At 39.6% G+C, this 19,215-nt stretch overlaps 1 protein-coding gene across 1 annotated transcript; it reads right to left on the bottom strand.

Moving 5' to 3' along the window:
- Nucleotides 1-1,201: 1,201 nt before the first annotated feature.
- Nucleotides 1,202-3,170, bottom strand: LOC133708512 (cytochrome P450 78A5-like). The gene is made up of 2 exons (XM_062133978.1): nucleotides 2,087-3,170; nucleotides 1,202-1,995 (listed from the first exon to the last, which is right to left on the bottom strand). The coding sequence occupies exons 1-2, from the start codon at nucleotides 3,047-3,049 to the stop codon at nucleotides 1,384-1,386; spliced, it is 1,575 nt and encodes a 524-aa protein (XP_061989962.1). The 5' UTR covers nucleotides 3,050-3,170; the 3' UTR covers nucleotides 1,202-1,383.
- Between the last annotated feature and the right edge of the window lie 16,045 nt (nucleotides 3,171-19,215).

Here is a 19,215-nt window from a genome sequence, read left to right as displayed (position 1 = left end):
GAAAGTTTTGACATGAATTGTCGAGTGATAGTTTAGTGCAACAACACGTACTTTTCAGGTAGCTACTAGATGATATTGATAGAGTTTTACCAACTTTAACTCGAGCCCATTTGTGTTAATAGTGTTTCTTCGTTCCTTGTCTTTTAATCAAAAACGTGAATCTATCAAAATTTAAAAACGTGAATCTATCAAAATTTAACACATAAAGAAAGACCAAGTGACCAACAAAATTAAAGACCCTAAATCCACTCTAAAAATTAATATTACAACCCTAATCAATTATTCATGATAATAGTATGTTGTACTTAAAACGGTTGGGAAATCTAGTACAACATGGGAGTTGTTCGAGCATATAGCTCGGCGTGGGAACAACTGTACGAGGGGTTTTACTCGGTGCATACAAGTAGACAAGTAGTTCATAAAATTGTCGTGCACATGAAGCAAAAAATAGTTAGTACATGCCCAGCTAACTCGAGTAGTTACATTGATTGGTACTGCACAAGAATCCGCTACACTAACGTTCTTCATGCTACAAATCTCCTAATTCACTGCAACGTTTGAAATTTTCATAAAACCTTTACCGCCAAACAAATGATTGCCTTTTGATTATACCGGTCACCAACTTGTACTCTTTGCATATGAACTTTATTAGGCATGAGGCATCAAGTAGTCGTGCTCACGGTCATAATATTCGAAGGTTTACATCCTACTAACCCGATCCATAGTTCTTTCTTGCAATAGAGACAGCTTCTTCATCCTTGCCCGTAACTTTCAAATAGTAAAGAGAGCAAGTAAATGTATACTTGACCAAAAGCAGGAACCAAATGCTCATATGTATCTTATGCCTTAGCGGGAATATGTACCAGAAAGAGATAAGAATCAATGGTCAATTTCTGAATGAAAGAGAAAGTGGACCTTTGGATATCCAAATCCCTAATGCATCTCCTTTACAAGAAAGAGAGTTCAGTTGCTTTTAGTCTAGCTCTGTTTACCACGAAAAAAATATATATATATATATATTTATTCTCCACTCCTGGTTTTGGCTCTTCAATCATTTCATGAAGGCCATGCAAAAAACATATCGCAGCAAAAAGAGGAATCTCATTCCTTATCTAAGTTTAATGTGGCAGCAAAAATCAGATAGGAATATATTAAATAAAACTTTCACGAAGCCCATGCAATAATATAAAACTTTAGGTACTAGAACTAAACGGATAACTAGGATTAATACTGGTCCAGATGACTAGAACAAAACACGCTTAATAGCGAGACCATTACATATGCCTACTACGATCATTAATTTATTATTACACTTAAGCAACCTAATCAAAGACAAATAGAGGGCTGGTACGAGATTCACATTTTTGAATTAGCATATTCAGTTCAAGCAACCCTAGCAACAGCTTTACAAACCAATGGGCTCTTCATCTCCATAGACAGCTTCAAACACTCATCCAAGTCCACACCAGCATTATCAGACTCAACCCAGTTGAAGCTCTGAAGCAACTGAGCCAGCCACAGCTGAACAGTGGCCAAACCCAAAGCTTTTCCAGGGCAAACCCTCCTTCCAGAGCCGAAAGGCGCCAACCTCAGATCAGACCCCATGATGTTCACATCCTCAGACGACTCCATGAAGCGCTCCGGCTTGAACTTCAACGGCTCAGACCAGACATTCTCATCGTGAGTGATTGCCCACATGTTCACCATGGCTGTAGTCCCAGCTGGGACGAAGCTCTGCCCCACACAGACATCATGGATCGCAATGCGAGCCCATGAGAGGAGAGGACCAGGTGGGTGAACCCTGAAAGACTCCTTGACAATGGCTTGGAGGTAAGGCAGGTTGGGGATGTCAGAGCCCGAAACAGGCCTGGATGAGCCAACAACAGAGTCTATTTCTCTTTGCGATTTGGATTGGATTTCAGGGTGCAAAACCATCCTTGCAAGAATCCACTCTAACAGAATAGCCACTGTGTCAGTTCCTCTGAAGATCATTTCCTGCAAACAGAACAACCATAATAGTACTAATCAATATACAATATCAAAGAAAATGGTAACAGCAATAATATAAAACTAAACTTCATCATACCCAAAGAACAGCAACCATGTCAGAATCACTGAGCTTCTGATCTTTCTCCAAATCAAGAAGAACATCAACAAAATCCCCAGAGCAATCTTCGTCAAACTTATCACCTCTAACCCTCTTAACTCTATGTTCCTCAATGATCTTACCCACAAAAGCTTCCACCTTCATAACCAAACCCCTAGCCCTCTTCCTCACACCCTGAAAATCCAACCACCCCAGAAACGGAAAATGGTTATTCCAGTTGAAAATTCCAAGCAACTCATACCCTTCCCTCACCAACCCTTCAAGCTCAAGCCCCTCACTGCCTTCCGCCCCAAACTCATAGCATTTCCCAAACACCGTCTTCATCACATTGTTCAGAGACCCAAAATGAAGCACCTTCTTAGCCTCAACTTCTCCATTTGCAACCATCAAACCCCGAATCTCCTCCACCATCTTCATCCCCATTTCAACCCTAAACCCTTCAGAACCAGCTATTCTCTTCGGACTGAACAAATGGGTCGCTGCAATTCTCCTCAGATCCCTCCAGTACTCACCGTAGGGTGCAAACCCCATTGCTCTGTTAAACAGAAGCTCGTAGGCCGTTTCGTTTCTGGGCCTATTAGCAAAAGCTGAACTGTTGAGGAGCTCTTTAGCTGTCTCCGGGTTACTTGAGATCACAAACCGGGTCAGACCGACCGAGAGAGACAGCAAAGGCTCCGCCTTCAAGCTTCTGGCGAGCTTGGCCAGAATTCTGTGAGGTGTAGACCCGGTGAAGATGGTCAGTGAACCAATGATAGGGTATCCGGGTGGGCCGGGAATAGGGTTACAAGCTCGGACCTTGCAGAGAGCCCAGGCGAGGCCACCAGGTCTGAGCCAGAGAGCAAAGACGGAGATGAAAAACAGAGCACAAGCGAATGCCTCCAAGCCAGAAATGGAGGACTGAACCATCGTGGGTATGAAGAAACGGAAAGGGTCGGAATCCATGGACAGTTTTTGGGTTGTGAAAGGGTTGGAGAAATGGTTGAAGTGTTTTGCAGGAGAGTTAAAGCGGTTTTGGGAGAGTGGGAATGAGGAAGGTGAAGAGTGAGCGTGGAAGACGAAGTGTGTGAAATGGGGTAGTTATATAGAAGATGGTGGGGGTGAACTAACCATGGTAATAATGAACCCAACCCCCCCGGTTAAAACTGAAGCTCAAAAGGCCGTCAGCCAATCACATAATTTTGTTTACTTGGATTTATGATATGGTAATTATTAGGGTTATTGTTGCGACTTGCGACAGTATTTTATATTAATTTTTTTCATACATGTTCTGCATGTATAATTTTTTTTTTTTTAAGAAAATGAAAAAAATAGATGAACCACAACAATTATTGCAGAGAGAAAATAGTGGGAGAGAAAAGTGGAGGGTTGTGGGATAATTCTTTTTAATTTTTTAATAAAAATTTATTTTATAATTATCATATTTACCCTTATGATTTAATTTATTATCAAAGTTTTTTAATATTTCAAGGTTTTTTTTTTTTTTTGATCAAATAAGAACTTCATTAATAATAAATTGCTTACAACGAGTTTTAGGCGACATCTCTAATCCAGAAATGGCCTCTAGACTTCACACTGGAACTCTATAATGACTTACTCTAAACTTGCACTACAACTGTATGACAAAGACAAAAGCGCAGGAGCAGTGAATCCATAACATCTCACCTCTCGTCCAGCCAGTAATAACTCTAAGCCTAGACGACTCACTTGTGTCGACACCAAACTCACCAACCAGAATCCTCTTGACCAGCATTTGATTGACCAAGCCAACACTCGTTGTGACCTAAACTAAACCAAGTGGATTACCGGACACTCAGACCTGGGAATAAAAAAACCAACACCATCACCTCCCTATTGTCAACACCATCCATCCACCACTGCTCCAAAACGCCATCGCCTCCGACCCGATCCCAGACAGGAAGGACCCACTAGAAGGCCAAGGATGATTGTCTATGCCAGACGTTTTAGCCACCGCTGCTGACCCAACTCCAGAACAGGAACGACCCCCAAGACTGCGAAAGAGAAGATTGTCTCTGCCACACCTTTAGTAGTGTCATAATACCAACAAAAAATAAAACCAAACCCTAAAACACTAGTAACAGCCAATCCCGCCACCATGGCAAACCCAATCCACTATCACACCACCACCCGTGGCGCCCCACCCACCACGCTCTCCACCTATCAACCAACCAAACAAATAGCAGCCCAATACCTAACTCCAGGCCCAAGCCAAGCCCAGACCCCTTACGGACTGCTCCAGCCCATTAGCAAAACCTGCTCTGCCCTTTCGTCCCAACCATCGTTCCACACGCCCGCACCACCTCCATCGGCGTACCCGACATAGGCGAGGAGGAGGTTTGGTCTGCGTCCTCTTGCCTCCGCCCACCGCCTGCAGCGGACCACCACCTGCGTCGGACCTCTGCCTGCATCGGACCACCTGCATCAAATCGCCCTTGCCAGCATCGGACATCCACCTGCGAGTTGACATCGACAATGGACACCCAGCCCCACCGACTGCGTCCAACCAGCCTGCGAATAGCCACCACAAAACCCGTCACCGCCACACATCCGATCCATCGCATCAGCCTGCCAGAACTGAACCACCGCCACCCCACAACCGTGATCGCCCCTACCACCTGACACCAATCCTGTCACGTCCCTGATTTTTACGCAAATAAAAATCGATATATATAACCCCATAATTATATATGCGTGAACGTTCAGTCATCAATACAAATACCTGGAACATCTTTCCCTTAAAACAAGTACGTACTGATGCCCTGAACCAATCCAAGTTAATATACACTCGCTTAACATGAGTTATATATTACATAAGTTTACGAATTAAATTGCCATCACAAAATAAAACGTAAATACTCCTCAGAGTTCACTACAAAGCGGAAGTCGCAACAATGGCAAAGCCAATCAAATTTGCTTCCTACCAGTTCTGCTGCCAACAAGCTACCTCAGCTTCAGCCACGATTTCCCTGACCTGCAAGATTAACCCCTACACCGTTTGAATAGTGCACCGGGTTGTCACACAACAAACCCGGTAAGCTTTTGCAAGCCCGTATGAGTAACTCAAAACAACTCACACCAAATTACGGGATAAAAGCCCGCACAACTCACGCCAACACGAGGAACATCTTTCGACTCGCGAATAAGGAAAACATACCATGCTTCCCAAAACGATATTTTTTTTTTCCAAAAAGGAAATCACAAAAGTCACACCGTGACAAAATCATATAAATCGTTAACCTAACAATTCAAATATGATTAATCGATCCAATCTGGATAAAACACATAAGCACATCAATCATACCTATCGTTAACCTAACAAATAGCATATGATTCTTAGTCCAACCTGGACAAAATACGTACCCAGGAGTCATAAGTAATCTACTTAGATCCATGAGGTACCATGGCAGACATACTAGCGCTCTAGCTTATCGTAACCACTCGCCCGGCTAACTGCGCGATTCCTTATCTCTTGCCTTGGTCACTATCAGCGACCTGTCACCATCTGTGACATATGATCTTCAGACCCCATCAAATCTCGAAATCAACCATTGGTCACCATCTGCAACCTGTCACCATCTGTGACATATAGAAAATGATTCACAAGTCCTCCCAGGACATTTAAAAGAAAGAATCCCCGAAACTCTCTTTTAAAAACACGTACTCATGAGCATCAAATAGCTCCCCGCTAACCCCATGATGTACCAACAACCAATCAGTCTAACCTAGACACACAACACAGATAATCATTGGTCACCATCTGCAACCTATCACCGTCTGTGACTTTTGGTTTTCATACCCCATCTGGTCTTAGAACCAACCGTTGGTCACTATCTGCGACCCATGCTTTTCAGACCCCATCTGGTCTCAAGTCAACGTTAAGTAAGTCACACCTGACCTAAAAACGTTACGACCATCTAGTTCCGGCTTTCCCCATCCCTGCTCACCATCTGTGACCCTTGGTACAAAGACCAATACATTTAAAATGAGTCACGCTTGACTCCGAAATGTAACATCAAACTCAATACTTTTCAAACAATAGAAAACATCTTTTTTTTTTCCACAATATTGTTTCTATGAAAAGTCTCATTCAACAATAATATGAACCCATCATGCATATTATTCATCACACATCATCCACAAGAATATATATATTTCACGTAAATATATATATACGTAGTCATTCGCTCAGGAATGCCTACTAATACCAACTATAGTTTGCAGTTAAATAATTAACGCCAAAACAATAATGGTAATTCCGTTCATAATGAACCTTGTGAGATTACTCACCTCAAATTCCCGCTGCGTCTTCAACAAGGAACAAAGAGGCCAATCCGCCAAATAACCGTCCAAATACTTCGTCAAGTACCTTAGAAGCCGACGGATCCGATGAACCCTAGTTTTGAATTCGCTCCAATTCGATCTCCACAATTGAAATCGATGCAAGCCACCTTGGGGGAAATGATCTACATCCCTTGAAGTGCAGAATCCCTTTTCGAACCACCGCCAAAGGTGGCCGGAGCTGGGAGAACGAAGATCGGCGAATAGAGGCGATTCCGACCTCTTCTCGGGTTTTTCTCGACGTTGTAGCACGAGCTGCAGCTCGACCCACCCTCGATTGCTTCCACAGACGTGTAGAGGGCGGCAAGGCGAACACAACCCACCTTGGATCGAGTCCTATGGTGGCCGGAGAAGGAAGAACGAAGCCGGCGAAGTGGAGGGTGCGACGCAGGCTCGGGAGAGAAGTGACCGAGCTCGGGTTTCCATTTTGGGAAATCTGGGCTCTTTTGCAATTTCCGGATTTTTTTGTCCTTTTATACCAAAATGGAAAGTTTTTCCGAAGCCCATAACTTCTTCATACGAACTCCGATTCTCGGGTTCCGCATGTCCACGAACTCGTATCGACGTGCTCTACAACTTTCGTGAAGGAAGTTTTCGGAGAATCTCAACGTATCAAAAGTCAACCTTGAAACCCCCCTAATTCCACACTTTACGAATAAAATTCGTCCGAAACACTTCCGCTCCTTCCACGAGCCACGAAACCGTCCGATACCCACAATTTAAATTCCGGAAAATTCTCGGAAAGTAAATACGAAATTCCGGGGCATCACAAATCCCCTCGATCTGGGGAACAAGATAACCCAACAACACATCCCGTCCGACGACAGCGTCCATGGACGCGCCGCCGGACGGAGGCAAGATCCCCTTTTTTTGAAAACCCTAGAGGAGCACCGAGAGAGAAAATAACTTTTTGCCCACCCCCAGAAGTTTTAATATTTCAAGGTTAAATCTGTTAAAATTTTTGATTTTAACTAACAAAACTTCTTCTCTTAATAATAGTATAGATTTATGCTGGAAAACCTTAACTCAAAAGTCTAAAACAATCGATAATATCAGCAAAAATTTTTCAGATATTTTATTTATAATAAATTTTTTAGTTAATAAGATAACTTTTGATTCAATTTTCATTACTATTTTTATCAAAATTTGTATTTTTTAAACAGTCGATATCTCCATGAGCAAATGTCTAAAACAATCAATAATGTCTATCATAATCCCTCGAAACTTTTTATATTTAAGTTTTAATAAGCACCAATATTAACATTTACATGTTTCTGATATTTTGTTTACAATACATTTTTTGAGGGTGCAAATTTTAGTTTGATTTTCGTCAATATTTTGTTGGAATTTGTATTCTCGAGAATATCGATATTTTTGATATCCCGTATTTTGGTTCATGTCCCAGCCAATATAATACGCACTTGTGTTGAGTATTGCTTAAAAACGAATAGATGGGCAAGAGGACATGCGGTTGATGCTTAATTTGACAGATTTGACAGAGCAAATCTTTAGCCGTGTGATCATGTCAATAATAATGGGAGCAGATCGAATCTGCAGAACTATTGCCATTAGTAGTATGTTGCTCCAAATGTCCTTTACTCCTTTCGGTAATTTCATTTTAGTTGGTGGGAAGGAGCAGTTCATTAATAAAACTCCTGGTTTCGTTCAGATTCAACGACAAAGTTGCATGCCTCTGGTGACTGGTTGAGGGAGAACTAGTAATAGTTCTGCAGGTTCCAATGGGGGCCTTTACGTACTGTGGAGGCATTTGGGAATTAAATCTGGAAAATAGATCGAAGGCAAAACTCAATGAGACCCGTGAAGAGTAAAGAGTAGGCAATCACAGTACAAAAGGGAGCTAGGGGGATGAGCTAGGGTACGTCTAGCTTCTTCATGCATTGCTTGTGGATTTAATTTGCTCTTTGATTCGGTTTCAGAGCCGAGGATCGAGAAGGTTCTGCTGGGCTAGAGTGGGCAGTATGTAGCTAGCTAGGTTGGTGCAGAGAGATAATGTGGCGCAGTATCAAAGGGAAGAGAAAAGGGGTCCTGGGAAATAATGATATAGACGCCGCCCTGCCCTGCGTGTCAGAAGCCAACGGCTTCGGCTTCGAATATTTTGTACATTCTGCTGTAGGGTGGTGCTCCACGCGTTTGAGTTCCAATTTCCGACATGCTTAATTAATTGTCTCGCCTTTTGATTTTGTATATCGCATCAACATGTTTAAAGTCTTAAACATGATACATGCGAGCTCAAATACATATGAGTAATGGTCAAAACTCTAGGTGTAATTAATACATGTTTAATACCTTAAACATGTTTGATTTTGACTTTAGGTGTAATTATTGAAGGATGATCAGGGCTAGTTTGGGATTGCTGCGACTTTTTTAAAAAACTGCTGCTGTTGTGTTGTGAGAATAATCAACTGTGAATTAAAACAGTTTCGCGTTTGGTAAATAATATTTTTAAAAGTGTTGTCAGTACATAAAAGAACTGCAGAGTGTGTTTTAATCCACAGCAGCTTCTAAAAGCAACCTCTAGGCTGCTTCTAAAATCTGCTGCTAGTGACCTATAACTTTTAATTAAAGCTGCTTTTTATTTATTTACCAAACACAATAAAATCTAAAATTTTGAACAAAAGCTGATTTTTTTAAAAGCGAAGCAATTCCAAACGGGCCTGAGTGCATCGACGTGTTTTAAGTTAATTATAATTAATCTCTTTTCTGTTAATTATGATTAATTATCAATAAACTATAATTAACCATAATTAACAGGAAAGAGATTAAAACTCTTTATATTTTAATTACAATATTTTAATTATCAAATTAACTAGCCTCAACTCGTCTACCACCCTCTTTTAACACCTTGAGCCACCATCATCGTCTTCAACCTCCATCACCTCATCGCAGACATCAATTCCTCATCATCAATTTCTCTCTCTCTTAAATGATCATATATGGGTGGCCAATCAATCTAATTTATCCTTACCCATCTTATGAATTTTCACAAGCTTCTCTATTTATTGTGGTCCGTTAATCGTACATTTTTATTGTGAAAATCTGGCAGATAAGAGTATCAAAACAAGTGATAGCTGTGGAGGCTTCATGAGACTAGGATTTATATGGCGGATGTGATTTTATACAAAAAGTCTCCAGGTAATTTAATATCTCTTCAGGTATTTTTATTTTCTCGAAAATCCATGGTATTTCTCTACTCTGATATACCCCCGCCGGCAAGAATGGCTTTTTCTCACAATTTTGTTTAAAGTTGCGGTCTTTTTAAGGGTTTTAGATTTCTGGGTTTTCGTTTGTGTTGTTTCTTGCTGAAATTGTGGACTGAAGTGTATCTGCCTGTTCTTGCTTCCTTCATTGCATATTGCTGCTTCTAGCGTGAAGGTGATCAGGTATTAGCTTTTGTTCTTATTTTACGTTTTCGATTCATTGCTATGTACTTTTGCTTCTTTCCAGTTCAGAAAATTAGCGTTTGGTGATTGGGTTTAGGGATTTATTTGATTTGCTGTGAATATTGAATTATTTAATAGCAGGAAAAATTTGTCTTGATCACTGCTGTGGGTTTTAACGTTATGCTGTTGATCGAGTTCTATAAGATTATCTAATGAATTCACAGTTTTAGTTAGGATTTGAGACACATTGTGTTAGGGGATTGGGGTGTAGAAAAGAAATTATTACCTTGAATGGGTACAAAATGGAAGACAGATGAAGTTCCGGGTCAATTGGTGCATTATTTAATCTCAGAGCAGATGAACCTTCAACATTAGCAGGTCTATTCCAAAGGCATATAAGATAAGAAAATGTCTCAGTATCAGAGTTCCGTGCATCAGTACATGACCTCTAAGCATCTGTAAAATAGAATTGATTCAAGGAATAAGCCTAAAGAGAAAATTTGATTTCTTACCTAATCACTCGCCACTTATTTCTTTTTATGTCAAAATGAGCTAGTCACCTTTCCAGACTCTCTTCCCTCAAGATTTCTATAACATGTGCATAGACTTCTGCCCAAATAACCTATGTTTTTTGTTTACTCGGCAGAAAATAAGGAACACAATAATAAGTTTATCAATTATCTAGAAGGCCTAGGTCTCTACTTTGTTAAATGAAAAATTAGTGATGAAGATTGATCTTTGTCGGGTGATATAATGATTTATATTTGATTCGCAGATGACTAATTGATAAATTTACTCTCTGCATTTGCAGGTATACGTACTGAAAACTTTGAATCAGTTTTTGTCATCAGAATCAGCCAAGTTGGTAGTTTTCTCACTTTTTTTTTTTAGATGTACAACATAGTCAATTAGATAGAGATATGACATTGTAATGATTGAATTGTTTATCCTTCATTGCTGTTTCACCAAGAGAAAGTTATTTCATGTTTGTATTTTAGTTTTTTAATAAATAGGAAATCAATATTTTGATAGTTTATACTAAACTAAACATGGTGAATAGTTATAATGATGTGATTAGATTTCCCCTTTGATTTTATGTTTTCAGATTTGACCCGTGTGTATTTGAAATTCTACATTCCTGGTGCAATTGTTTTAGATTTTGAAATCTTCTTCAATTTGATTGCTGAAATATTTTTAAATTTGACAAAAATGACTAGCGTATAGCCCGCGGCAGCACTTCTAATCCAACATTAACTTTTCATTACCAATATTTGTTGTTAAAAATAATGTCTCACTTTTGAAGAATTGATTCAATTTGTGAACTAAGGAACTTTCACTCACACACACACAACTGAATTCGAGTGTACAATGAAATAGGAACGCCAAAAAAAGATGAAAAAAAAAAAAGGAAAAAAAGATGGTGTAGAAGCCAAGACTACTGAACTAATGTAACTGATACTACTGAAAATGTAACTATACTTATTAAGAGCAAAGCTCCAGCTTAAGTTTTCTTTAATTTCTTCCTCATACCAGCAGCTCTTCACGATGGCTTTTTCTCTTCACTCCATTTCCATTTCCATTCACATTGGCATTGCCATTGGAATAAGAACTGTCGCCCATTTTCCTATAACTTCACGACAAAAAAGATCCGCGTCTTTTAATTTGCTCAACATTCAGGTAACCAAAATTAGCAGTATGGTTGCACAACCAATTCTATTATTGCATCCATCCTATATTGATGAGAATACCAGAATTTGTATTCTGAAGAAATCTAATTAATAGCATATTAACCTGAACTTTAGTTGCATTGAAGCAGTGAAGGTTTACAGAAAGCATATGAAGGTTTACAGAAAATCACATTCTGCGGTTAAAAGTAACCTGAACAATGCTCCTAGAACAACTTCCAAGATCATCTTCACGCTTGTTAGGTCTTAGCCAATCTGTAGCAACCATTTGCATGTGTGCCCTTTGCTTTATCCTGAAAACATAAAAGAAACAAAAAGAGAAAATAGGACCAAAGCATAAGCTACAAACTGCCAACTGAAGTATTTCAAGATAAATATGGAAATACATTCTGTGAGTAATAGCCTTGCTCCTATTATTTTCGAGTCTGATTGTCAGAAATTGGTGAGGGATATTATGTCTGAGGAGGAGGATGCTTTAGGATATGGAGGTATTGTGGAGGATGTTATCTTTCTTCATGCTTCTTTACCTGGGTCATATTTTACTCATGTGTATAGAGAGTCTAATTTTGCTGCTCATATATGTTGGCTAAATTGGCTCTTAGTTCTAGTTTTGATGTTTTCTGGAGTGGTCATATTCCCTCTAGTCTTAGCAACTATGTTGCTACCCATTGTATAAATTAACCTCATCAATAAAAGCTTGACGTCCTTCTCTCAACAAAAAAAAAAAGTACAAATTAAAATGCATAGACCAAAAAAACCTTTTAATATGTAAATTGATACTTTTGGCAAAGTTCTATATGCATGTATCAAAAGCTTCATTTCACTACTAGGGTTTTCCTAAAGTTTAAATAGGGATCCTCATTTAAAATATATCACTTGCCAATAATACAAAGAAGTTAAAATTGTACACTTTATTATAAAGGAGAAAGTTAGAAGGAGCCAAGCGGTGGAGATAAAAGAAACTTTACCCTGTCCCAGCAAAGAAAGCTAAAGCTCCCAACCATTAATAGTCATGATGAAAAAATTAAACCCAATTACCAAACATGGAAGAGGAAAGACTACAGAAATTTCAGATACATGTGTACTTGGAAATTAATAACATAGCAAACTGATAAGGCATCCACAGCAATAATTGCATGACTCAAGTACCTAGTCATCAATATTAAGATTGGTTCTCCAAGCTGTATTAAATATTAAGGAACAACCTATTGAAGATCAATATCAACCCAGAAATTCAAAAATATCTATGGGAGAGAGAAGAAAAATAAACATACCAGAGCATAACACCAGAGGCAGCTGAGAGTTTGACGAATTGCCAAAGACCAGAAAAGGCTTCCACAGCTTTGGCTATAGACCAAATATAGACATCACCGTCGGCAGATCCAGCATCAACTTAATTGTCATATGGACTGATACAGGATTGGCTCCAATTAGATGCTACTCTGTTTCTGGTAAGCTTAAAGCTGGACTGCATACAACTGTGCAACCACAACTTTTAGGTCGAATAAACATAATTGGAACATTAGAAGATACATTTTTTTTTTTAATTCCAAAACACTCACGCTAGGCAACAATATAACAAATGTAGTTCTGTTCAAGTCTGCTGCAATGTTAAACATGAAAAGAAAAAAAAAACAAACAGATTTTAAAAGAGAAGCAAATGAAATTTATATTGAACTTATGTCGAAAGACTCTTATACACAATACAAAGAGTAAGAGGATCTTCACCTTTTTTTGAAATGTAGTAAAGAGCTTCAATTGGCATGACGAAAATGTTTAAAAGTCCCAAGTAAAGCAACCCAAACCATTCTTCAAGCTCTATTCTTCTCTAGTATAGTAACTATATAATTCATTCAAACTTGCGACCCTAAAAATTTGGGCACAAATATAGCAGAATCGCATAAAGCAGAATAAGAAATAGCTAATCAATACAGCTTTTTATTATCTAATTCCTGATAGAATATTGATCGATGCGCTCTCACTAAGGTAAATAGTGAACCAAACTATAATAAAGATTCAAAATAATGTGGTTTTGAAATGAAAGCTTTAACGAAATGATCTTTTCCATCTTTCAATAGGTCAATAGATTTTGTTTACCTTGTTACAGGATTAGGGTAATGGCACACCTGCTTGCATACAGAATCTGCATAAACAAACAGGAACAACACCATTAGGCTCAAAACAGAACTCCACCTAGTAACAAATAGTATAACTATATTCCCCCATTAGAACTGCAGTACATTTCTTTTTCTCATACCTTAACCTGGAGTCCTGGAGAAAACAAAAAACCAAAGCAGCAGCATAATCACTTAGAAACTAAACCAACTGCAATATGAGGCAGAATTACTTATATACAACTTTCCTCCTACCAGATTTCATTACATTTCCCCTCATTCATGTGTTACCAACAAATTATTTAATCCTGGTTAGTCAATTTCAATTTTTCTGAACTCCTTTAAAAAAAAACAAAGCACCATGGGTATGGAAAATTGAAGTGGACTTAAACCACTTGCAGTTTGATCACCAGAAGCTGTCACAATTTGAGTATCATCCTGTAAAAACATTACATTGCATGAGCATCATATTACATCTGCTACATTTTCAGAACGATAAGAATTGCATCAATAGATGTCAAATACAACATTTTGATGCGCAACCGCAAACCTTGGTTCTATCTGGAAATTGACAACACAAAAATCAACAAATATTTATATTTATAATCTTAACCACGAATCTATATTTAGTTGCAAGGTTGTTGGACAGAAAACAGCCATGACTACTTGTGTTGATGAATCATGATCATTCACCACCTATACTGAAATATAAACACTGTCTTTGATTGTGGTTGACAGACCGTACTCATAACTTCATAGGACTTTTGAACCTCATCTTATTACAAATACCATAAAGAAGACATAAGAGATGAAAAAGAGGTCCATGCTTCAGTTTTAGCCTTCTAGGTTATCGGATAGTGAAATGGACCACCCAGGACTACCTGGCTACCAACTGTAGAAAGGTTCCATAATTTTGTTTTCCATATTTTAACTTGTACTTAAAGAATTGCTTTGCTTACAGTTATTAAGTGTTAGCGGAGGAGGCTGGAATACGCATGATGTAACTTACAGCCTAGACAGACGTTAACGTCTGGCCGGGTCGATTTGGACATTTCAATGGCGCTAAATGACAGAGAATGTTAACATGGCAAATAGATTTTCACTGGGAAAACCTCTCTCACGTGACAAACAGTAGATCGTCTTCATTCTTCAATTACTCATCTACTCCTCGTCGGTTCAGAATATTAGTTTCTGCATAAGGTAGTTTCCCTCAAATTCAAAGCGCTTGGTTTGCCATTCTGATTCCCCTTCATCTCTAAATTGTGGGTTGAGTCAATTTGTCTTGGCTTAGTTAATTGAATGTAGCGATCAAAGGCCTCAACCCTTAAGTCTTCGTTTCTAACTCATCATTATTTGAATGTTCTACTGGGTCCATTATATTCTTATTTTCTTCCAACTCAGATTTCTATATTTAATAGCATCATGGTTCCGAGATTATGATAATGTAAGCATCAAACAACTAGGTGTGGACACCATTTACAGATCTATTACCAATCTTTTCTGGGAATTGAATTAAAGAAAATTAGAATATGAAAAATTGGCATCACTGGAATCTCAAATTCCATTTTACCAGAAGAAACTCAGAGCAACACAAAGTTTATAACTACTTAGAGCCCAGATTGGTTCAGATTTAACACGTAGAGCCATTTCATCTCGTCGTCGACCGGCAAATGGTCTTGCCGGATTCCATTTCATCAATGCCTTGAATGCTTCACATCTACATGAACTGAATGATCAGATCCTTGAGTTATTTTGCTTCACGCCTACATGAGCTGAATGCTTCAATACCAGAACAAGCTAGTCCATCACAAGGTAAAGGCAGGTTCCATTCTCGAGTACAAGACACCGACAAAACCCTCCTATTTTTACCATAAAGGCTCTAAATTTTTACTGATAACGGCTCCGTCTTACTGCAATTACTAAATAGCCCCATCTCAGAGAAACTGGTGGCCATACTTGCTCCAACACTGCGGTCAACGCTGGGCTGTAACTTGCAGCCTGCGTATTCCAGACATCTCCAGTGTTAGCAAAAAAAAAGTCAGCTTCCCAATATAAGAGGAAGTATTACTTGTATATAGAGAAGCTATGAATATCTTACTTGGGAGAAGCTATAGATGAACAGAAGCCTCTGGTAGAGAAAGGACAAGCATTAACACAATCTGACACTGTGACTGGCCGTGATGATGTGCATTGGCCTGGGTAAGCACGCTTTGCTTATTGGATGAACCTCATTGATGAACCGGTACAATGCCTTAAGGCTGCAAATAGGCTCAATACAGCTCGTGTTCGACTCGTATTCGGCTCGATTTTAACTCGTTCGGCTCTTGTTCATAAGATAAATGAGCCAAGCTTAAGCTCAATATTAAGTTCGACAAAAAAACGAGCTGAGCTTGAATAAGGATATATTCGGCTAGTCTAGCTCGTAAGTAACTCGTATTTTTCATGAGTAGCTCGAGCTTGTTAAAACTCGACTCATGAAAATTTATAGTATAAATAAAAATATAATTTTTGTAATCTCAAATTTTTAATTCTTTTTGTTACCTTCTGTAATAACCTCGTTAGAGGAATTGTACGAAACTCGTCGGAGGAATAATACGAACCTCGATAGAGGAATAGTACCATCTCGTGAAAGAATCAAAGACAAACATTTCACCACTTCCTTTAGTTTTCTCACCCCTCCCTTTAGCTGTAACGGTCCTCCTCTTGTCGGAGAGCCATCATTCTGTTTCTTTTTTTTCGTTTCTCTATCGACCTCTCTCTCTCACTCTCTCTCGTCCGAAAGATACCGAAACAAAGCAAAAATTTCTCCAAGCTCTCTTTTCCTCCACAGGCCATCATTCAACGCCGGACAACCTCCAGTGGCATCATCTCAGCCTTGCGAAGCTACCTGCAGCGGTTTTGGGTCATGGCACAGTCGGAAACGGCGGCGAAGAGACCGGGTACGTCCAGCCCCGATTTCTTTCCAAGTGTGATAACTCGAGCTACAGATCACGAAACCTCCTCAAACTTCGTCCACAGCTTCGCTTCAACCATCTGAAGCTCTCAGAAGCAGCCTCACACGGCGGCATGGCCCGTAGCAGTGGCTGCAAGTCAAACCCAACCAAGAACGAAACCGGAGCTATCGATCCAAATATCTTGAGCTACAGGACGTCGTTTTGAGTGATTCTTGAACCAGTGAGCTCGCCTTGAAGTTCTGAACAACTCACCAGAAGGGATCGAAGCGAGTAGTGGAAGTTTTTACGTCGGAACTCAAGCTCACCGGATTCTGGAATTTTTCCGGCTACCGTAACTTTCGATCAAGATATCTCGAGCTGTAGAGCTTCGTTTTGAGTGATTCTTGAACCAGTGCGTTCGTATTTAAGTTATGAACAAGTCTCCTGAAGGAATCGAAGCGAAAGTGTAATACCCCGAAAAATCTAAATTAAATTCCGTGGATTTTTAGAAATGATTTCACGATAGTGGGAGCGAGTACGAGGCTTGGAGAAGTTGTGGAATTAGTTCGAACGATTAATTTTCGAAAACGAACGTTATTTAGGGGCTCGTGAAAAGTTGACTTTTTATGCTTACGGAATTTGGGAAAATTTCCTTCATGAAAGTTGTAGAGCTCGTCGATACGATCGCGTGCATATGCGGAACGCAAAAATCGGAGTTCGTATGAATTAGTTATGATTTTTTGAAAAAGTTTCCAATTTAGTATAAAGCTTCCATTTTCGGAAATTTCCGAAAATATTTTCAGAATTTCCAAAAATGGAAACCGGCTGCAGATTTCCTCCCGAAGACGGAAATCGCCTCCAAACTTCCACCGGCCACCGATCCTCACCAAACTTCTTCCATTGGCTTCGTATGGTCCTTGCGCACACGTCTGTGGAAGCCTTGCACGACGGCGCGGCCTGTAGCGGCGGCGGCAAGCTTGGTCCGATTTGAGTTCGATTTTGAGTCAACGCCGATATCTTGAGTTTCCGGCCACCTTTCTTTGTGATTCTTGGCTTGATGAACTCGCCTCAACCTTCTGATCATCATTCTAGAAGGATCGCACCTGGAGTGATCGGATTCACGTTCGTCGGAGCTCGCCGGATTCTGGAAATTTTCCACCACCACCGAAGCTTTTGATAGGTATATCTCGAGCTGCAGTGCATCGTTTTGATTGATTCTTGAACCAGTGAGTTCTACTTGATGTTCTTAACAACTCTCTAGAAGGGATCGAAGCCTGAAATTGAAGTTTTGACGTCGAAATCAAGCCTTGCCGGATTCTGCAAATTTCGCCGGATTCTGGAAATTTTCCGGCCACCTCGACTGTTTTAGGTAATTTCAACCACTTCCGGTCATTTTCAGCTTACATGATAGTTATGAAAGTTGTTAAGCATGATGAGAGGAAGAGGAGCAGCCCGGCCCCGACACCATTGGCGGTGGTCGGCGGCGGCTCTGCCCTAACTCCCGCGTCCCTTTTCCGGCCACCTCCGGGGGTCAAAAATATAGTTTCTGTGCATTTTTAGATTCTATATGTCAATACGATCATTTCGATATATTATACGCAATTTTTGGATATCGTATGATTAAGTTATGAATTTTTAAGTTTCGATCGATTTCGATCGTTAGATTTGTGATCTGTGAAGTTAGGACCGTCAGATGGACTTGTAGTTTTGATATGATGATCTTATGACTGTTCCAGTGGCTTTGTGTGGTCATGGGCGAAGATCCGACCGTTGGATCTTCGTATAAATGCAAAACAGTGATTAGGGAGGCGATTCGTGAGAATCCGTCCGTCGGATTTTCGTATAAATTTGTGAAGATGTTAGTAAGGACGATTCAGGAAGATCCGACCGTTGGATCTTCGTGATGATTTTTGGAGGGTGATCCTAAAGGCGATCCGTGAGGATCCGACCGTTGGATCATCATTTAATTTCGATCCGACCGTTGGATTGTCGTTTGAGTATGTTGTTGAGTTGTTGGCTAAGTTAAGGTCATGTTTGACTAGGTGATTGACGGTCTTCCTTGGGTGAGCGGTTTCGGTGTGTATTGTGTTGAATTGAAGACGCAGCGGGAATATCGAGGTGAGTAAATCGCACATGGTTCATTCACGAACCGAAATTCGGTGATTTTATTTAATTGAGAAATTGTGGAAATTGTTTTATGAAAATAAATATTTGTTTTAAATTATATGGACTTGATCGACTACGGTCCATAGGTAAGTAAAATGTATTTAACTATAAAAAAATGAATTTCTAGATTTTATTGCATGTGAACTATAGTTGGTATTAGTGGTCACTCTTGTGTGGGTGACTACATATATATATATTTACGTGGAATATATATTGGATGGTGTGATTTACTGAGTTATATTTTGAGCATTACCCTTTGGAATATGTGATTTATCTTAGATGTTGTGTTGTCTATGATAATGGGTAATTGAGTAAAGTGCGATAGTTGAGTCGTTGAGATGAATTAAATGAGGAGTCGAGTGAATTGAGAAAAGCAGTCATTCGTAAGGTGAACCTTGGCCCAGGTGACACTTTACGATACAGTTAGAGCTCTAGTCTGTCTGCCATCATACT

The sequence above is a fragment of the Rosa rugosa genome, chromosome 5, assembly GCF_958449725.1.
Source record: "Rosa rugosa chromosome 5, drRosRugo1.1, whole genome shotgun sequence".
Classification (NCBI taxonomy): domain Eukaryota; kingdom Viridiplantae; phylum Streptophyta; class Magnoliopsida; order Rosales; family Rosaceae; genus Rosa; species Rosa rugosa.
The sequence above is the reverse complement of the archived record's forward strand: the minus strand, read 5'-3'. Positions and strand labels throughout refer to the sequence as shown.